The sequence below is a fragment of the Enoplosus armatus genome, chromosome 3 (genome assembly GCF_043641665.1).
Source record: "Enoplosus armatus isolate fEnoArm2 chromosome 3, fEnoArm2.hap1, whole genome shotgun sequence".
NCBI lineage: Eukaryota > Metazoa > Chordata > Actinopteri > Centrarchiformes > Enoplosidae > Enoplosus > Enoplosus armatus.
The window spans coordinates 19925380-19946688 of record NC_092182.1 but is presented as its reverse complement, the minus strand read 5'-3'; the positions used below and the strand labels follow the sequence as shown (position 1 = coordinate 19946688).

General features: G+C 39.5%; 3 protein-coding genes across 3 annotated transcripts; 1 reads left to right on the top strand and 2 right to left on the bottom strand.

Annotated features, from left to right (window-relative positions):
- Positions 1-221: 221 nt before the first annotated feature.
- Positions 222-2276, bottom strand: rdh5 (retinol dehydrogenase 5 (11-cis/9-cis)). Its single transcript, XM_070902651.1, has 5 exons — positions 2212-2276; positions 1764-2086; positions 1390-1648; positions 738-901; positions 222-442 (listed from the first exon to the last, which is right to left on the bottom strand). The coding sequence occupies exons 1-5, from the start codon at positions 2241-2243 to the stop codon at positions 222-224; spliced, it is 999 nt and encodes a 332-aa protein (XP_070758752.1). The 5' UTR covers positions 2244-2276.
- A 2367-nt stretch (positions 2277-4643) lies between these two features.
- Positions 4644-8209, bottom strand: bloc1s1 (biogenesis of lysosomal organelles complex-1, subunit 1). Its single transcript, XM_070902878.1, has 4 exons — positions 8035-8209; positions 7830-7902; positions 6005-6137; positions 4644-5415 (listed from the first exon to the last, which is right to left on the bottom strand). Exons 1-4 carry the CDS (start codon positions 8093-8095, stop codon positions 5305-5307), a joined length of 378 nt encoding a protein of 125 aa, XP_070758979.1. The 5' UTR covers positions 8096-8209; the 3' UTR covers positions 4644-5304.
- A 602-nt stretch (positions 8210-8811) lies between these two features.
- On the top strand, positions 8812-21095 carry itcha (itchy E3 ubiquitin protein ligase a). The gene is made up of 24 exons (XM_070903517.1): positions 8812-8907; positions 10044-10114; positions 10447-10588; positions 11057-11181; positions 12156-12287; positions 12770-12818; positions 12975-13153; positions 13279-13525; positions 13705-13800; positions 14142-14316; positions 14839-14908; positions 15053-15137; positions 16000-16128; positions 16579-16651; positions 16880-16951; positions 17063-17151; positions 17325-17484; positions 17661-17794; positions 18581-18721; positions 19135-19255; positions 19424-19528; positions 19847-19943; positions 20038-20110; positions 20578-21095. Exons 2-24 carry the CDS (start codon positions 10090-10092, stop codon positions 20675-20677), a joined length of 2619 nt encoding a protein of 872 aa, XP_070759618.1. The 5' UTR covers positions 8812-8907; positions 10044-10089; the 3' UTR covers positions 20678-21095.
- The last annotated feature ends 214 nt before the right edge of the window (positions 21096-21309 follow it).

The window sequence follows — 21309 nt, the reverse complement described above, 5'->3', positions numbered from 1 at the left end:
GCATTAGACATTAGATAAGAAAAAAAATATTTTACATGGCAGATTATGCACATATAAATATGATAACTGCAACATCAGATCATTGTATGGCCAATGTAGATAAGGAATATGGGTATTTTTGAAGGCAAAAGATTAATTTCTTAAAGTCAACTTCCGTATTGCTTCAAAATGACATAAAAAGGCTGATAACTTTGAAGACATTCCTTCAAAGGCATCATGAGTTACACGCTCTTTGAAGGACGAGGCAGCACCAGCTTCAGCCCAATATCAACTACACAGGAAGGCATGTAAGAGAGGGGGATCCAGATAAGCTTGGCATCCCAGCCGGCGCTGTATCTTGCGCGTGGGTGGGCAGCGGTCAGAGCGTGCTCCATGCAGCTGGTCACCTTGGTGAGGTCAGAGTCGCAGATCGCATTCATGATCAAACGCTGGACCTTGATGTCTGAAGATGAGGATCAATGAAAAGACATTTTGTATGTATTGTGTATTGAGTGAAATTTTGGCATTCATTGCTAAACAGGGGGACATTTTTATTTTTATTTTATTATTATTTACAATTTCCAGTATATAAATTATATTTTTGTTTGACACTTAAAATGTGTATTTCAATTGGCTTTTGTAGAGATTGTAAATGTGATCAAAATCACAAACATGAAACAAAAACAGTATTTCTGTGTCACATTTCAAATAAACCAGTGACGTGATGATTACTCATAGTTTGCATTATGTCTACTTACACTTATCAAGGTACTTGTCTCCATAGCTGGCTTGTACTTCAGGGCTAAGCTGGTTCCACAGGCGGTGCAGCTCCCTCTCGAGGGGGTCGAGGCTCGTCACTGCAGTCTTGAAAAACCCTGGCTCAATGATGCACACATTGACTCCAAAGTAGTTTATATCTCTCCTGAAAACATAAATTTGATATAGAATAGCAGCTTACGTGACAGTTCATAGAGCTTGGAACAGGTTTGTGAATCCAGTTGCAACCTTTTGCATGAACCTTTTTTTAGTATACATGAGCTCAGTAGCTTGATTGTAAGAAATGAAAACACAATAGTATATCTAGTAAATAAACAACAGTAACAGTAATTAGTTTATGGTAAGAACAGCTAAATTAAATCATTGAGAAGCAGTGAGAAATACCAATATTCTTCCCTCTCTGCTCTCATCAGCCAATATTTGACTGCCTGTGTTTGTGTTTGTTACTGTGGTTTGTTGGATGGAATGTGTTTTATAGCCCTGAATGTGTGCTATTGTCCTTATATTAGAATATAGATCCTTGGAAAGGAGAGAAAAAGACTAACTGGCTCCACAAAATACTTTCTTTGTGTTTAATAAAGCCTGCAGGTTGTTACAGAACTCCCTTATCTCATGCTGATGAGGCCGTGTTACCTGAGGCAGTCAGAGAAAGACTCCACTGCAAACTTGGAGATGCAGTATCCACCACCGTTTGCAGCCACCCTGCCCAGCACTGATGCTACATTTACGATACGGCCGCGAGCCTTTTTGATGAGGGGCAGGAAAGTCATCGTCATGGCAATCACTCCATTCATGTTGACTTTCAGTGTGCTGTGGAAATCCTCCACTCTCATCCACTCTGAAGGGCCCATGGGTAATGAGCGTCCAGCGTTGTTTACAACACCCCAAAGTCCTACAATGGAAATGAAAGACAAAATGTGGACGAACATATTTTGTGTTCGAGATCTGCCTTCTGAAATTTGATTAACAGAGTCATTAAAAAAAAAAAATACAACATCATCTCTCACCCTTATCGCCGACCTCCTTCTTGGTCCACTCCATGGCTTTCTGGATGCTGTCCTGACTGGTCACATCCAGCAGGACTGTTTTCAAATAAGGCCCTGCCACCCTCTTCAGGTCATCAGCTCCCTTTTCTGTGAGACAGCCAGCCAGCACGCGGAAGCCTTTACGATCGAGCTTCTTACACAGCAGGTTTCCAAACCCCGAGTCGCATCCGGTCACAAAGACGTACTTGTCAGTGATGTCCTCAATCTCCAAGCTGTCTCTGTACAGCCACACGATAATCCACAACACCATGAAGGTAGCGCTGATGTACAACCAAGCATTTTCCCTGAAAGACATGAGGGAGGAAGGCAGGGATTTGGCTTTTAGAAAATATTTTAGATGCGTATGCTTAGAAGTTCAAAGGTCAGGCTACAGCTGCCAAATTATTGCCCAAGCATTGGTATTTCTTACCCTAAAAGGTCGTAGACAAACTGGGTATCCATACTGCTTCCAGGATTAGAAGAGGGTTTTGGGTCACCTGAAGGACTTGCTGAAAAAACATGTTGAGCAAATGTTACAGGTATTGACATGGCAAACGGCCAAATCCGATTTCTCAGGAATGAAATGGAAAGTAGAAATATGTACTTATTTCAGGAATCCCCATAACCAAATCCCTGCTCGATTTCATAATATTTTAGTTGTTATTGAAGCATTGCCCTGGTTTATTGAGCCTTTTTGGTAACTATGGGATACAATGAATTTGTTCACTGAGGGCCTTAGTAGAGGTGCTTGTAATACAGAACTGCTTTGGGCACATGAGAAATCTTTGGTTAATACTCTTATGGAAGAAAGAAAGGCATTTGTGAGGGAGGGAGACCTGAGGAAGGAGGGGTGCATTGTATTGAAGCATAAATATAATGCCCGTGACGGAGCTGCTTAAGCTGCTCATTGCTGAAAACCAATTAGTTTTCTGGCTTATTAGGGAGAAAAACAAAAGAAAAGATACTTCGATGGGTCCTGTTATCCATGATATCGAAATTGCCTGCCGACTCATACTGTTGCTGTAGGCATGATAACATTAATTAAAACAAAAATGACCCTGTAAAATTACAACTCAGGTTAAGAAAATTCAATTTAGTGTCACAACACTAGTTAATATGCACAGAGAAATATAACAGAATACTTCAAGTATTTATATTAGTCAATATAATTTGATCAGGCAAAGCTAATCAAACTTGAAACCTCAATTACTGTTTGCTCTAAGTTTTTGTTATTTGGTGGATTAAATTTCACTTTCGCAACAGGAAATTGTGGTCATTACCAGTATTACAAAGTTTAGTCAGTAAAAAACATCAGACTAAGAACATGAAAGAAAGAGAAAGTACTTTGTTGTAATTCAATGGCGAGAGAGATAATTATATCAAAACTATATTATCCTACCTTTTCGTTTTCTTGAGAAGTGATGGATCTCCACAAGTTATCCGTCCTCTTCCCTTTCCCTTTCTGGTTATTCTTCTGTCTTAACCCAGAGGCTGGTCAGAGAAAGGCTTTATCCCTGTAGTTTATCCCTTAAGACAAGTCCGCAATTGGTAATCCCCAATCCGTAACCACTTGGTTTGTGTATGTGTGTGTGAAAAAAAAAGTGGTGGGAATTACAGAATACACCGAGAATTTTCTGGACACAATGTGAACCGATATCTTATTTCTTCAAATGAACTTAATTTTTCACACAGTACATCATCGACTTTCAAATTACATCAGGTTCTTTAAAGTGTTCGGCAGGAAATCTTTGAACCTGCTGGTTCCCGGGGTATACAGGCATAATAAGTGCTTAATGTTTTAAGAGTGTTAAAACAAACTTATAATAATCCCACGTTAAAGCCTTGTGCACACTCAAAAACATGTGTATAATCTCACTGGCACATTCAGTTCACTGACCTATTACATCAGTTTTAAATCTTAAACAATATATGCAGTATACTCTGTAACTGGTTGTCTATATTTACAATACATGTCTTCAGACTAGTCAGCTCATACTGAAGAGATGTTGACAGTAAACAAGAAGTGGCCATTGTACTTTACATTGTATTCTGGTTTATCGATGTCAACAAAGCCCTGGTGCAGTAAGGAAAATAATTTTGTACAAACGCGACTTGCTTCACAATTGCACCCTTCATAAAAAACTATAACGTTAAACATTTCCAGCGAAATCTTGGCTTAGACAAACATACATTGAGACTTTGAATGTGTAGCATGTTTCTAAGCCATGTGAAGCGCAGACTGAAGTACGCAGTGAACTGAGAGTGTTACTGGTTACCAAACACGCCTGCAATTACACAAGTGAACTCGACAGCCCCGTGCCTCGTCACACATTCCATGAATCATCCTAACCAGGCAGATATTTATCACATTATTGTAATTAGTGATCAACCAGTACTTTTGTTGTAAAACTCTGTCCCCAAATTTTAAGACCTTGAATATCTATCATTATTTTGTCATTTTGGCCTTCTGTCTTCCACTTTTGTAACGGTCATAATTAAGCTATCAGCTGAGTTTTAAACATTTGTGAAAGTCTGACAGTCCTCGTTCAAGTTTATATCTTCCAGCACGATCGTTCACAATTCTTCTCCACTTGTTCAGTTAACATTCAATCTTCTCCTGACCACGACTGACACAGATTGAGTATGTACATCCTGACAAGAGGATCCCTTTTTAAGTAGCCTGCTCAAACATGCCTTTTTCAAATTAGGTTGTTCATGCAACTTTTTCCTTGTCCCTTTTTAAAATTTTCCTTTCATATAACAGCTGTAGTGAAGTCGTATGTGTGTATATATACACTTCAGTGGTAGACTGAATTCATTTAGCTTTGTTTCGTAAGAAAAATCACCAGTGCATTTTTTAAATTTATTAAAAATAATGTTCCATCACTAAATGGTACAAAATGTCAAAAGTCAAGTTGTCTAACAAAACCAGTACAGTCATCACTGTACATAGACATACAATACATAAACATACATCATTCAGGTATCAGATGCTGAAAAGAAGCCTTCCTATCTCTTTCACTTTTAGGAGAGGCAACAGACAAGGAAACAGGTGGCAATTTGTCTGTGGTGCCTTAAACCTATTACAAGTAGGTGAACTAAGTTTTTACATGTGACACATTCAAAAATATATACTGACAAGATCCCCCCTCCCAATTATTCAATTACTGATTGCCAAAATGTTATTTGTTACTTGAAGTCACTACTGAACAGATGTTGGACCTATTACATTTTATACACAAGCTTGATCTTTTAACAACTCCAGCATCATTGTGTGCTTGCCCTGGTTAATATTGTTGCTCACACAAGAACTTAAGCAGTGATGCAGGTGTGCAATTAATTGTCAAAAGCAACAGACTTTCAACATTTCTCTGAACAAAGTAATGGTCAGCATTAGCCCACCCAGAGAGGTATGCAGACAAGCAAAGTCATTGCGGCTTGCGTCTTTGCTGATAGGAGTCAACTGGATTTCTGTTTCATTCCAGTGTATTTCGTTTCAGCTGTAAACGTCCCACCATGACGTTTATGAGGACGCAGACTGAAGTTGACCCTTGTGTACGTATTCCAGAGCTGTGGTGATGGTCCTCATGTCCATCTCAATACTGCGGGCCCAGTTCTCCACATCCCCAATTTCCTGTTCAAAAGAGGGTATAGAATCAGAATTAGTATCACCACTGTGTACATCTACCAATCCAACCTTTCACCAGGATCAGCGACAGGCAGGCTTTACACATTTCCAGGCATCCTTTCAACCTGCATCACCCAGCAAAGATGATATAAGCTGGATAACTGCAAATGGTCATTGATGAATTGCTTTTACCACCTGTCAAATCCGCTCGAATCTAGGACCTGTGTCAAGGCCCTTGAATGAAACTAATCTGCTTTTAGTAAACCTGATAAAGCAAATTTTAAGTTTGGATGAGCCACTGTGCTCACTGTGCAACAAGACAATTTTTTGTCGTATTATTTTTATAATAAGTTATAGATATGGTTAAATGTGACACTGTCTGCAAGTGTTGCTATTAGGTGTATGATATTCTGGACCTCATATCCTTTACAGAATCCAACTTTGCATATTACAATAAAAAGTAAAAGCACTTATTGATTTGACAGCTGTAGGCTTATAAAATGTAAAAGTTAAAGTTGATATTGTATATAAGCAGATTTCATGACAGACAAGCCTTGTTTTTGGATTCATTTCTTGCTGGTACAGAGTATCCTACCTTTAGGGCCTGATTGAAACCCTCCACCATACTGATCCACTGAGCAGTTTGTTTGGAGAACTGGCTCGCCTGCACTTGGAGAGTCTTCACCTCATGGTCCAGCTTACGTTGGTTTACGTATGCCTGGGCAACTCTAAAGTCAAACAGGAAAGGCTACAGTTTTGTTAATACATTAAAATATAGCATGATGTATTATATACCCACCGTAGAATGTGAGAGTTTCAACTTGAAAGTCCAAAGTCATTAATTTCTCCATTTATTCTGAAAACACTCTGTGATATTCAAACTAGACTAAATCTTACTGAGTCACTAAAGGATTTTGGCCATAATCTTTTTCATAAAGGAACAGCACAACAACGGTTACTGCATCTCACTCTTGTTCTTTAAGCTGATTGTCTTGGTTTCATCACCAGACCCTAACTTTCACAATGTTAACAAACTTAATGTACTATTTGTGGTTGTGCCACACATTAGGCCAATGCTGCCTTGCCAAGAACGGATGGATTTATATTCTAGGCTCAGACTGAGGTCTTGGTGATGGGAAACCCAGGTGGGTCAGCTTGACTGGAATCTGTTAGGGAATCATGGTACCTGGTCAGGCATTGACATACATCGCCTGTGACTTCAAGGAACATGTTTATAATGCAGAATAATTCATTAGTACATATGCCTTATATAAGGAGCCGAAGCACAGTACACCTCCACTGTCACTGGACAAACAAAATAAGAATTTGCTGTAAACTCTGTAATATTCATAAGCAACATTGATTATGTGTCATCATGACATATACTGTGGCGCTAAAATGATTAGTCAATCAACTGGAAAATAATCTTTAACACTTTTGCTAATTAATTAATCATTAAGGTTACTTAAAATGCTAAACATTTGCTGTTCCCTCTTCTCAAAAGTGAGAATTTACTTACTGCCCTTTCAGTTTATTCTCATTTTCAGTTGAATACCTTTACGTTGGATTGTCGGTTAAAGATAACAAGCCACTTTGAAGACATCATATTGGGCTTAGTATTTTTCTTACATTTTCTGCCATTTTATCTACTACAAATAGAATTTAAAAAGTAATGGGCAGATGAATCAATAATGAAAATAATCATAAGTCCAGACCGAATAACATTAGAGATGACATTATTTGTCGATGAAGCAATTAGTCAATTAACAGAAAATGAATCACGAACTATTTTAATAAGTGATTAATCGTTTAAAGTAATTTTTCAAGCAGTAATACCAAACATTCTCTTGTTCCACCTTCTCAAAATGTGAGGATTTGCAGGTTTTTCCTGCTTCACATCATTGTAAACTCAATATCTTTGGGTTTTGGACTGTTTGTCAGAAAAACAACAAGACATTTGAGGATGTCAACTGGAGCTTTAGGAAGTAGTGACGGACGTTTTTCAGTGTTTCCTTACACTTTATAGACCATATGAGTGATCGAGAAAATAATTGGCAGATTAATCAATAATGAAAGTAATCGTTAGTAGCAGCACTATGCTAAATAACATATAAGTAAAGCTACCTGTATAGGCTCTTGCAGTTGATTCACAGCTATAGTTCACTCGAAATGTAAGTGCTGGCTTCTCTTGGATGCGTTTGTAAACAAGTGGGACTTTTACAAAATTATGTGGAGTATACCTCTTGCTGGGACATAACTCCCTACTTAGTGAGGGTGCCAGGATGTCAACACAACCTATGTCCAAATCCTCAACTACCACCACTACCACTACTTGACAACTATTAAATGTAACAACAGGATGTCTACTAAACCTCAGAAACAAAAAAAACAGCTGAGGGTAAGGAGCGGAAATGTCATACCCAACATTCAGGTGGTCTACCAGGGCTTCTGTCAGACAGGTGGCCGCAGAAATAGCTTCACGCCTGCGTCTCTCTGTGCAAGTAAAAACAACAACACACGCAAACAAATCATCAGTACTACGGTGGATTACGGGGCCTTCCAACAATTCAATCAGCTTTGTTTTTAGCATCTGTTAGCACGATAGCTAACCAGCTGTCTTCTCACCCTGATGCTCCTTCCGCTCATTTTGCTTCGTCTGGTGCTCCTTCAGTAGACGAGACAACATCGTTACTGGTCGTTGAGATTACCTCGCAAATGCTTTTTTTTCGTTTAGCTAGCCAGATAACATGGCTTTTATCAACCGAGTCGTTGGGGATGCTAACAGCTGACCAGTGTAACCGCTATCACGAGACCAAGCTCGAGGACTACAGAAGTGGGCGTGTCCAAAAATGGCGTTTCTCATGGCGCCATTAATCATCATCGTAATGTTATCATGGTTGTGTTATTAATTAACACTACATACAGTGCAGGAATCAGACCAGCTAGACGTGTGCATGGTAACACACAATTCAAAGGCACGTAAGTGCTCTTTATTTTATCATTTAAATGTGACAATTTGTTTTATGGTGATGTCAATATCAGTTTCCACGTCATACTGTTTTAGCCTTCAAAATAAAAGTGTAAATAATTAATAAATAAAACTATTACTGCTTACTATTACTATCCATCCACTGATAAAGACCTTGTGCTTTTGTTAAAAGCTCTAGAAAATGCTAGTTAGTGGACTTTAGGTTGGGAATGTTTTGTCAAACTACTATTTTTAAGGCCAAGAATGAACTTTCACATTTAAATTGTGCAGAATTGGTGGCTGCATTTTGCGATTTAATTTATAGTCATAGTATAGTTTTTGTACAAAAACGAATAGTCAAAATTGGGTACTGTAGAGATGCCATTTTATTATGAAAAACTTGCACCGGAAAAGCTGGTCTTGTACTGGCTAGCGGAACACAGGTCTGTGCTGATGGCAGCTATCTGTCAACAATCTTCGCATAGCCGAAACTGAAGTCTGTGTGGCCCTGTATCGTCTGCTTCTAGCAGGTATGGGCATTTAGTCTTTCAACTAATGTGAGGTGTGAGATTTTCTCGAGTGAATGATCGGAGCCGCTGAAGGAGCTGGGTGGTGTTAGCCTTACTAACGTTAGTTAATGCATTGTTAGCTAAAGCCTCAGTGATCAGGACGTTGGCGAACAAAGTTGGTGGAACTTCTCTGTTTCTATTAGTAATTCACAAGAGGCATTTACATTATAGCCATTAATACATATCAACAATGTCACAGTTGAAAGCGTTACTTTAGAAAATGTAAGTGTTTGAAGTTGTCTTGACAACAAATCTCCTGCTGGCTAACCCCCTGCTAACCTGACAGATAAAGCTATTAAGCTACAGTTGCCTTCATGTTGCAGATGGCACTGAACACGTCGCCTCTTTGACAACTTTATATTACACTCGACATCTTTCTGTTTTCCGTTATATTAACGTATCCCTCTTGTCTAGCATTTAAACTACCTTCTTGTCCTGTGAAGTGATACTGTCAAAGATTAGCAAAGTAGGTTTAGTGAGACTTAATTTAGCCAAGTTAAGGATGGGATTTTCCGTTATGGAAGGTACACGGTGGTTTCTTGAAATAGCGCAGATTAAACCAAGTCACTGGGTAACGTGCATCTGAGTGTTGTTTTTATATCTGAACACTAAAATTATCTAATTTCCACATTGTTCTCCGTTTGACAGACACGGCAGTGCGTTACAGTATAGAGTTGTAATAATACTATAGAGTTGAAATAATACTGTATAGGATGAGTTAGACAGAGTGAGACTATATTGAAATATAGTTGCCTGTCAGTGTGACATTTACAGTCAAAATTATATTAAAATGTGTGCACAGTTTATATAGTGTAATATCATTCTGTAAAGCAAATTCACCTTAAGTGTTAACTTAGTTTTTATTGCGGAGATAAAAGATAGGTTATATCTTTGAGTTAACATCACTGCAAACATACTCTTTGAATGTCTCCAGATATCTAGTTAGCCTCCTCAATCCATACTTGCCATTGTATGTAAAGCCAGGCTATATTTTCCACTGACTGTAGTAACCTAATAGCCTAATCGCTCTTTAAGTAGGTTACCTGCATAGAGTGTCCCATGTTTACATCTGATGTCACTGGTTGCAATTGTTGCAGGCCCTTTCGGTGTAGCCAAACAAGGCTGCAGTGTTATGGATGAACCATGAAGGCCCAATTGCAAGTCACAGGTAAGTCATTGTTGCAAGAATTGTAAGTTTGTCTATTAACAAAACATGGACTCAAACTTGATAATTTAATAAAGTTGTAGTGTTTAGTATCGTTTGACTTTGGGTGTAGAAATCTACTACAGGTTATGGGTTGTTAAGTTCCTGTGGTAAAAAAAATGCCCAAAGAGCTGTCACTGACTAACTGGCTACAGGAAATGGTGCTTTATATTCTTAAATTAATGATATAAGCAAGTTGTAGCATATTTACCAAATACAACTTCTGATAAACTCTGATCAAATCCAGTGAAAGTTACACTACCTGTAATTCCACTTTGGTGTTTTATCATTTCTAGTGCTTTCAGCCAAGCTGAAGGAAAACAAAAAGAACTGGTTTGGTCCCAGTCCGTATGTTGAGGTAGCTGTGGATGGCCAGTCAAAGAGGACTGAGAAGTGCAACAACACACACAGTCCCAAATGGAAGCAGGCTGTCACAGTGTGAGTACAACTGTTTTGTTTGTCATAGGGGAGGAAGCAGTTTAACAAATAGCTGATTAATGTTTGGATGGTGTGCTTGTAGATAATAGAAATATTATTAATTTGAACTAAATTTAATTTAATAATACAACATTGTGGGTGTTAACATCTATATTTTAGTTGCATGTTTTAAGTGTAGAGTCTACGTCTGATGTCTACATTGTAGACGTCTCAGAACCATGACGTTAATGATGAATTGGATAACAGAAATAAAACAGATGCGACAAGAAAGGTTAAGAGGCCATAGCCTTATACAATGGACCTCGCCCAGCTAAAGAAAAAAAGAAAAAAAATGAATACCAAAATCATTGTCATTGATTGATTTTCTCATTGCTGATTAATTGACTATGAACCCTTCCAGCATTAGTGCGGATCATCCTTAATCTTTTTCTCTGGTGTTGACTCGTATCTTGTCTCACTTTTCTACAGAATTGTGACTCCGGTCAGCAAGCTGATCTTTCGTGTTTGGAGCCACCAGACACTGAAAGCAGACATCCTGTTGGGAATGGCCACACTGGAGATCAGTGAGACACTTAAAGCTAATGACCTGAAACGTGAGTTCACACTACTTTCTTTCTCCAAAGTGGTAATCTTGTGTTTTCAAACATGTCAAACTTGGATATTACACCCCAGACTTTCCACTAAGATATTAGACAACTGTGATCTTTTATAGCACCAGGCTATTTAGAGTTTGTTATATGGTTATTTGTCATTCCAACCAAGGAACTAATATTTGTAGGCTCGAGGTTGATTCCCACAGACTATTATAAGGTATTCAGGACAAAGCTCCCACCACATAGCTTATTTATTTCAAAATAATAAGTTGTATCCCTTGTAATCTCATTTTCAGTATTCATTTTCTGTGTCTCTGTCTGTCAGCAGCATATTATATTTTGCAGATGTTGCACACACTGTAGACACTATACACACTTGTTGTGTAAGAGTGCCTGTGTTTGTTATGAGAATGTTTTATCGGGCTTTGATAAGCTTAACAACCAAAATGCACTCTACTCACTAGGTTTTCTTTTCCCTGGGATGCAGGCCTCACCCAAGCTTTCCTTCTGCTTGTTTGGAGTATGTTTACAGCCTACTACAATGGCTCCCCTCAGACCTGGTCAGCATGTGCAAAACATGTGACCGAGTCTGGTACATATTCTATATAGCTGCTTGCTTTTCATTTACCAATAGTGAACAAGATTGTAAAAACCTTGCCAGCAGCCCCTCGCCATGTTGTTCCACTCAATGTGACTAAAGTGATTTGAGCTGACAGATGCTGCCATCTTTAGAGCCCCATACTGTCACCAACAGGGCTGAAACTGGTAACCAAATACCTTGAGAATGAGATGATGTTGGGCCAGTGAGGGGGGCCCTCCTAAGGAAAATGCCTCTTAATTTGTGTCTCTAATCTGTTTTCATTTTGTTGTGATAGGCCAATGTGGGTGTTTGTGTGATGAGTTTACCTAAGGTGTGTTGTCAGTCTTGCAAATTATAAGCATCTGTTTAACACTATGTTCTTTGCCCTGCCCAGTATGTGAGGTGGTGCAGACACTGCTGCTGTGCTCTGACAGAGACCCCCGAGATGTTGTAGGGGACCTGTCGGTCTGTCTGGACGGCATGCAGGTAGATCCAGAAACCTTCGCCTCAGCAGAGAGAGAACATGGTAAGGAACCTCACACAGACACAAACCCACTATACTAGGCTGACCACAGTAACAATTTGAGAACATGAACGATGCACAGATGTGCAGATTTCAATCTTTTTGGCTCCGGGTCAGAGTTCTTTATATAGCCTGATCGATACATCGGCCATCTTAGCTTATGACAGATATATAGAGATCAGTGTATACATCAGCTGTTGAGTAACAAGGAGTTGTAGTGCGGAAATGACAAAAATATGTTTGAGGTAGGATTCACCAGAGAGCACTGACAAGTTTATTTTTCAACTGTGAAATGTCCCTCTTAGTACATATATTTAGGTCACAATTCTTTAATAATCAAATTTAAGGGATCCTTATCAAAAGCAGCTGGGACCAAATTCAGTGTCCGCAGGGCCGTAGGTCTTCAATATTGAGTAAATGCTGAGTTGTGCTGTTGTAGTAACATCCCAAATTATTTTACATAAATCATTTTATTTTCATTCTAGCTTCTGTTCCAAATGGAAGTGCAAGACCAAATGGAGACACTGGCAACAGGTTTAGTAAACTTTTATTTAAAGGCCTATACATGCTTTTTTGTGCAAATCTTGAGTTAAGATGGTAAGACAAAAGCATATACGTTTGTGTGTTTACTTAAAGAAAAAACTCATTGTATACCTGTAACTTAAGTAAATACTGTATTTTATTACCCAGGTCAAGCAGAGACACATCTCCCTCCAGTGACTCAGAGGAGTGGGTTATTGTACCTAATGGTCATGCTGTCAATGGAACCGCTTCTCCGTCCCGATCTCCAGGGGGCTCCAATGCCTCGCGTCCTCCCAGACCAGCTCGACCTCCTCCTGCTACGCCTCGCAGACCAGCAGCCTCACCAAGTAGGAAAAGCACAAGACATCAAATACTTTCCAATATAACATTAGCTCACATATGATTAGACCTACCAGTCATACTACATACCGGTCATTTAACATTTCTTCCTCCTCACCACTCCTCTCCCCAGCCTCTTCTAGCAGTTCCTCCCCTAGTGAGCTGAGTGAAGGTCCAGCTTCCGATGGCTCCTCTCAGGCGTCGGCTAGTGGGTGTTCAAATCAGCAGGATGACTCAGGCGCAGCGGCAGCGGCAGCGGCAGCGACAGCAGTTTCTTCACAGACAGCAAGTGGCCCTAAACCAGGGACTTCTGCCTCAGCAGCTGTGGCCACAACAACTCCCAGAATCACGCCCATGAGCAATGGCCTCTTACCACCAGGGTAAAAGAGCAAGGCACTATACTTGGTTCTGCAAGTCTTCACTGTGGCCACTGTTAATATGCATATTAGACTTAAAGATATTTATGTGTGTTGTTAATGTATTATGTTGCAATGTTTAAGGTATTTTCAGTGAAAGAATCTGCTTTGTCTTTGCCCACTCATTTGTCTTGTCCCTACAGGTGGGAGCAAAGAGTGGACCAGAACGGACGGATGTACTATGTGGATCACATTGAGAAAAGGACAACCTGGGACAGGCCTGAGCCTCTGCCTACAGGGTACCAAAACACTTCTTTTATACTATGAATACTAACGTGCTTCTTGCTCTGCTCTGTTGGACTGTGTAGTCATATTATCATAAAAATTATCTGAGATTAGAACAGACATATGTATTTTATAACCACTTTTACCATTACTATAGAGCTGCTGTACTCTGCTTTTGTTCACATTCTGTTTTTAGATTTAATGTTAGTGATGGAGTTAAAATAATAGAACAGATTCAAACAACTTGTGTCTCTGGTATTCATATGGATGTCTGGTGGAGCCCTCGGGCACATCTGGCATTTGGCCAGCATCGTCAACTCAGAACTGCCTTCTTTTGACTCTCCCTTTTCTGTAGGTGGGAGCGCAGGGTGGACCCGATGGGTAGAGTCTACTATGTCGACCACATAACCCGAACTACTACATGGCAGCGCCCCACGCAGGAGTCAGTGCGTAACTATGAGGAGTGGCAGCACCAGCGCAGCCAGCTGCAGGGAGCCATGCAGCAGTTTAACCAGAGGTTCATTTATGGGGTGAGAGCGGTGACTGTCTTAGCTACTGGATGTATTACATTCACTTCACATGTAGCACAGTTTGAACATTTATTTGTTATGATTTACGTAAAGATCATATTTATGACTTATAAAAATAATAATTTGTGTCTGATATGTTGAGAGAAACTTTCCACCTTCAGCAGATTAATGTTAATGTTAGTGTCAAACTCTGCACGTAACGATGTTCTACACAGTGAAGCCATAACCACCTTTACATGTGCAACATCTACTCTGAAATGGGATCAAATGAGCTTGATTGTGCATGTCTCTGTATGATCCTAATAATGGATAGCTATGGCTCGCACCTTCATCAGTCACATGGTTGAGAAACTTCAAACACCCAGTGGGAACAGAGATAAGAAGGCTATTTGGTCAATTACACTTGCTTCATGATAAATATGAACTATACTACAGTTCTTTGCTTAAACAGGCTGTGACAAAGGCAGTTTTTACGTTTGTTTACACTTTGTATGTATGTGTCCCATTCTCTCTCTGGCTCAGCTCCAAGATCAGTTGGCAGCCACGGCCAATAAAGAGTTTGACCCGCTGGGACCTCTGCCTCATGGTTGGGGTAAATATCACCATTTTAGCTGTAGTTACTGAAATGTTTTAAAAAAAACACAGTGCAGATGTTTTGTAGGACTATGGCTCTGATGTTAGTAGAAATACATGGCAGTGAATTGATATATAAAAATGTGTGTTTTTTTTATGTCAGAGAAGAGAACAGACACCAACGGCAGAGTGTATTTTGTTCATCACCCGACTCGGACGACACAGTGGGAGGACCCCAGGACGCAAGGGTGAGTGTATACCTGTGCGTGTATGTGTGTGTGCACCATGTAATGTGTATCTTGATACTATCATACCATTTTATTAAATTATTTTGCATAACTTAACTGCACTTTTGTTTTATTGTCTGTGAGTGGCGCTAATGTGCCAGCAACTTGCTCACCTCCAGTATTTCTAAAACACTTCAGAATGGGAAATCTATCCTCATTGGTGGTAGGAGTGAAGTATGGAGGATGGAGTGGCACATATTTGACACTTAGGAATAAATGGAATTAACAGCCTTCTTAAAGTAGGAAATTACTCCAATCTGCTCTAGGACTTAGCAGAACTATCCTAATGTGTAATGAGTTACCAGCCGGTCGATAATGACAGGACAAACACATGCAAACAAACTGGGAGGTGTGGTAATATAGAATGTAGAGGGGTTAACAACATAAGCTTCTTCAGATATATTGATTAGATTCAAACAAAACTGTTTTTGTAGGGGATAATTGCTCTAAACTGTGCCAGCACTGGATCATTAATAACCTGCTACCGATGAGGAAGTTATATGTGCATAAAGGATGAGCATCTGATTAAACTCTGTTTACTGTCACTAGTTAATGACTGTGAAGCAATATGGAGGAAGCCCTGCTCTTTATATCCTAAGGGCATGGTTTAAATTCCCGTTTTTGGGCGGAATAATTCTCTTGACCCATTAAGTTAAGATGTAATTTGAGTTTGACTTCTGCTTTCTGTTTTCAAAAGAATAAACAAGACTAGCTATTGAATTATTTTAATAAAACATATTGAATTATAATATCAGTCTGAAGATATATCTGAATATCAGTCAAATATACCCTGTTTATATCAAGAAAAGTTTGTATTTTTCAGGCTGCTGAATGACAAGCCCCTGCCAGAGGGTTGGGAGATGAGGTTCACCGTGGATGGCATTCCCTACTTTGTAGACCACAACAGGCGAACCACAACCTACATTGACCCTCGCACAGGGAAATCCTCACTGTAAGTTCTTGTTTAAATGTCGGCGTTAACATGCTCAAGTTGAATACACCTCTTATAGGAGGAGCACTGACTTCATGTCGTCTGCCTTTTTGCAAAACTGAAAACATGGCCAGCAGCTGTTCTCTGAGTACCCTGAGAAGTAGCCTGAAGATGCAGATTCATTTAATCGAGATAGACATTACTATCCCTAAAAGCAACCCCTTTCTTATTACAGAGCGTAATTAGATTTAAAGTTAATCAGGTTTAAATGCATTAAATCAGTGATTAGTATCACATCGATTGATCAGGGCATCCCTAAACAGCATACTGTAATACAGAGACAGACTAATTTCAAATATCTTTTCAAATCATGGATGTGAATAAAGAGTGGCACACACAACATGTGCATACATTAACTGAATGAGCTTGTTGAATGGTCATTGAAAATGGTTATTCTGGTCTTTTCCACAGTGAGAATGGGCCACAGATAACCTATGTCAGGGACTTCAAAGCCAAAGTGCAATACTTCAGGTTCTGGTGTCAGGTATGTGCTGCACAACAGCTGCTTAAATGCTTTGTTATCTTCTGTGATAAAATCAACAAGGTGATTGTTCTTTCTTTATCTTCATGCTGCTTTACTGTGGGCCCTCACACCTCTAGTACTTGAATGTGCAAAGATAAAAGTTAATGTTCACTGGTGTACAAAGCATACAAATTGTCTAAAATGCATTTGTATAGTTCTTGTTTTGTTTTTGTTTTTTCTCTCTCTCAGCAATTGTCGATGCCTCAGCACATTAAAATCACCGTGTCCCGGAAAACCTTGTTTGAGGACTCATTCCAACAGGTGACTATTTCAATATACTGTCTTCTGTTTTTTTCACTCCTCTGTTTATCAGTATTGTCTTGTTAATGTTTGAGGTGTGTAACTGTTTTTATTCTTTGCCTGCATTCAAAGATCATGAGCTTCCACCCTCAAGATCTGAGGCGGAGACTGTGGCTCATTTATCCTGGTGAAGAAGGCTTGGACTATGGAGGTGTGGCCAGGTAATTATAGCAGATTTTTTTTTTGTACAATTGCGTCTTATTGTATGACTCGTAAGGTGTGTTTTGTTCTTATTTGTTTTGTATTTACCTCACTAAACGCAAAACCTGTTGCTAAACCAGTATGACCACTTCCACTTAATAGTTTTTTTTGTCCTCTGTGGTTATATTTTCAGGGAATGGTTCTTCTTGCTTTCTCACGAGGTACTGAACCCCATGTACTGCTTGTTTGAGTATGCTGGCAAGGACAACTACTGTCTGCAGATCAACCCCGCTTCCTACATCAACCCTGATCACCTCAAGTACTTCAAGTTCATAGGACGTTTCATTGCCATGGTACATGCACTATTTGTCAACACAATTGCTTAGTGGCATCATTATTTGAACTGAAGGTGATGGCATGATTACTTTGGCCCACAAGGAGGATCATGTTTGTGCATAATGGTCATGTCTAAATCATGCAATGTCATATATAATCGTATTTGAGATTTATTCTCATTGCTCCTTTCTAGGCCTTGTTCCATGGCAAATTCATCGACACAGGTTTCTCCCTCCCCTTCTACAAGCGCATTCTGAACAAACCTCTGGCTCTCAAAGACTTGGAGTCCATAGATCCAGAGTTTTACAACTCACTCATCTGGATCAAGTAGGTCTGGGGATACAAACCTTAATGTGTGACTTGGTTGCTGTTGGGGAGGGTTTGCATGATTGGACAGACAAGTTTATGTCATGACATGGTTATATTGAAGACACACATTAGGATATGTCATTGTTGAATTGCAGCACGTAAGCACCATATTGTCTTTACAAAAAAGTTTTCAACATATTTTGGTTTATTCCAATATAATCTGGGGCCCTGTAACACTTATATTCCTGTCACATTTTGTTTTGATCAGTTCTTTGGAGGTTTTAAAGGAATAGTTGGACATTTTGGTAAATGTGCTTATTTGCTCTCTTGCCAGGAGTTAGATTAAAAGATGGATAGCTGGGTTATGTGCCAGACTATTCCTTGGCTTGGACCAGTTGTTCGGTATCCAGTGGATACTCCAAGAAGTTATTGGTGCAGGCCAAAAAGTAGTCTGGCACACAGCCCCCGTAAAGCAGCAAAAGGCATATTTCCCAAAATGTTGAAATATTCCTTTAAAGCAATTCCATTTATACATACTTACAGGCTTATTTAGATGAGTAGAGTAGATAAGTGCACATATAAATGGCAAGTAAATTCAGTGGTCATGAGTCTAATTCAGTTGAATTATTTCATGATTCATCCCTGTGCAATGCCCAAATGTTCCTTTATATTGTGATGCAGATCCAGATCAAGATGCAGAAACATTTCTTTTTGTAGCCTCGTGGACATGTGTGCTCTTTGATATGCTTTCCAGTGTTGTTATTTTAACCATGCTAATAATGATAATGACTCTCTGGCCTGCAGGGATAATAACATAGAAGAGTGTGGTCTGGAGATGTTCTTCTCAGTTGACAAGGAGATCCTGGGGGAGGTCACCACCCACGAGCTGAAACCAGATGGAGGGAACATCCAAGTAACTGAGGAAAATAAGGAGGAATACATCAGGTACAGCTGCATCCTCTGCTGCTTCTCATCCACCATCTGTCCTCAACCACCACGTTTACATCCCCCTTCATATCTAACACATTTCACACAACACTGATTGTCTTATCCAGGCTGACTTGCAATAACCGCAACAATATAACACATTGATATTTCCCTCAGTCTTTCCTGTAATGTAATATAAGTAATGGAGAGGTAATGTCCATTAATAAACTAACTGCATTGTGTATACACAGAAGTAGAATGGCAGCATTTAAAGGAGAGTTAATTTACATTATTACTTTAACTTTGAAATTAGGTATTACCCTTTTTATTCGATGATTTAAGTTAACTTCCTCATTTTCTCTTAATAATTCCTTCAGTATGTTTGATTTAATTTAATTTAAGTATGTCTCTCTTCACATCTCCGTATACAGGTTGGTGGCAGAGTGGAGGCTGTCCAGAGGTGTGGAGGAGCAGACTCAAGCATTCTTTGAGGGCTTCAATGAAGTTTTGCCTCAGCAATACCTTCAATACTTTGATGCTAAGGAATTAGAGGTACTGAAGTAACTAGACCTATTCTCTACAACCTTTACCACAACAGGAAAGTTTGATCTTTGGAGTAGTGTTGGTCCTTTGAAAAAGAATTGGCTCTGCAGGAAAAGATCATCCAAGTTTCAGTCTGTTGTCTACACAATAAAGATCTTGCTTCCTTCTTGCCTGTAGGTGATGCTGTGTGGGATGCAGGAGATCGACCTGGTGGACTGGCAGAGAAACACAATCTACAGGCATTACGCCCGAAGTAGCAAACAGATCCTCTGGTTCTGGCAGGTCGGTACCAACAGTTGCACTTTCTGACTGTACTGTTCAGTCAAACTGCGAGATCAAAACACCATATTTCATTCATCCAAACTCACTGTGCTCTACGTACTATAGTAGATTAATACTGCATAATCGTTTGATGTGCTACTGGATTGCCTTTTGCTTCAGAATCTTCATTGGGTCCAAAGATCGTCAAAACTCTTAATACAGCAAATAAAAACTTTGGGAGTATTATATATTCATTAGGATTTCTCTGTAACATGAAGAAAAGTACATCATACTGTATTTGCTAAGCACTATTATTAACACAGAATGATCTGTTGACAGTTTGTGAAGGAGATGGACAACGAGAAGAGGATGAGACTGCTGCAGTTTGTCACAGGAACCTGCCGTCTGCCTGTGGGTGGCTTCGCTGACCTGATGGGTATGCAAAATAGACACACACAAACACACTTTATGTCACATCAGAATTGACTCGATGATTTAATTTTCTTTATGCTTATTATTGATTAATGTAGGAAGCAACGGCCCCCAAAAGTTCTGCATTGAGAAAGTGGGCAAAGAGAACTGGCTTCCACGAAGCCACACATGGTAAGACCAGTTTTTCTACTTGTTATTTTTATGGAAGTCTTCAGGCTTAAGGTATTTGACCAGATGTTTTGTCCAAATTGATGCAGGATTAAACTTTCATGACCTAACCCTCTTAGTCATTTCTGATTCATCCAGTCAGCAGCCTTCCTTTATTGTTAGACTTTAATTTGGCATTTGAAGTTATATAATACTGTGTGAGAATGCATTGTTGTTGTACTTGAGTAATACAGTTTACTTAGGAGATGCTCTTATGCAGCATCACGTGAAATTAGTGCAGCACTAAAATAATCAGAATTTCATAGATAGCACTGAACAAGAAGGAAAGCAAAACATTTCTTTTATCAGCAGTTGTGTTAGAATCTGTTCACTTGTGTTTGAGATATAATGTAAAATGTTAAACAATACACATTAAATCCAATATATTTCTGAGAAGATTCATCTAGTTTCTGTGTCATTTCTCCATGTAGCTTTAATCGTCTGGACCTCCCTCCCTACAAGAGCTATGAGCAGCTGAAGGAGAAGCTCATGTTCGCCATAGAAGAGACAGAAGGCTTTGGGCAGGAGTAATGCAACAAGAGCAGGAGCTGCAGGATGGGATGGAGCAGTATGGGCTTGGAGGAGCCATATCCATTTCAGACAAGAGCACTTTTCAACTGATTCTCCTTGCAGCCAGGAGCTGCTTATAAACTGGTAGATGGACGCACAAATCTTTATTTTCTGTCACATTATCATACGCAGTAACATCTGTTTCCAAACTGTTTCATCATAAATTCATTTATTCCACAAGGGACCTGTTAGTCTCCTCCTCACCCTGTTTCACTTCTCACCTAAATGATCAGTTCCACCCTAATCCAGCTGATCTTGCTTAGCCCTGCTCAGCCCACTATCAGGCGATGGAGGCAGAAGAGATGCCTTTCTCACCCGGTCATGTTTGCACTCGCTGTACGTTGCGCAAGTGCAGTTTCTACACGTACGTCTGTGAATCTGTGCAGTAGTAACTTCTCAAGAGCAGTCTTGTTGGGTCTATGCACTACGATTAATAGTTTCAGAGAAAAGAACCATATTTGTGCATTTTGACTTAAAATAAAAAGGTTCATATCTAAAAGCAACATCAAAGGCACATATATGGCTATGGGTCTTTCAGACTCAACTTTTATTTTTCTTTAGTTGAAAGGATGGATGGATGGATGTTTTTTTTT

What these genes read in the sequence shown, in the direction of transcription:
- rdh5 (XM_070902651.1), bottom strand. Translation starts at nt 2,243, where the DNA reads ATGGATACCCAGTTTGTCTACGACCTTTTAGG. An exon ending in TTTGTCTACGACCTTTTAGG is followed by an intron (nt 2,087 to 2,211) that starts GTAAGAAATACC and finishes CATGTCTTTCAG; the next exon opens with GGAAAATGCTTGGTTGTACA. An exon ending in AGACAAGTACCTTGATAAGT is followed by an intron (nt 443 to 737) that starts GTAAGTAGACAT and finishes CCTCATCTTCAG; the next exon opens with ACATCAAGGTCCAGCGTTTG.
- bloc1s1 (XM_070902878.1), bottom strand. Translation starts at nt 8,095, where the DNA reads ATGTTGTCTCGTCTACTGAAGGAGCACCAGACGAAGCAAAATGAGCGG. An exon ending in TGAGCGGAAGGAGCATCAGG is followed by an intron (nt 7,903 to 8,034) that starts GTGAGAAGACAG and finishes TTACTTGCACAG; the next exon opens with AGAGACGCAGGCGTGAAGCT. An exon ending in GTAGACCACCTGAATGTTGG is followed by an intron (nt 6,138 to 7,829) that starts GTATGACATTTC and finishes GTTTGACTTTAG; the next exon opens with AGTTGCCCAGGCATACGTAA.
- itcha (XM_070903517.1), top strand. Translation starts at nt 10,090, where the DNA reads ATGAAGGCCCAATTGCAAGTCACAG. An exon ending in CGCACAGGGAAATCCTCACT is followed by an intron (nt 16,129 to 16,578) that starts GTAAGTTCTTGT and finishes TCTTTTCCACAG; the next exon opens with TGAGAATGGGCCACAGATAA. An exon ending in AACTCACTCATCTGGATCAA is followed by an intron (nt 17,795 to 18,580) that starts GTAGGTCTGGGG and finishes TCTGGCCTGCAG; the next exon opens with GGATAATAACATAGAAGAGT.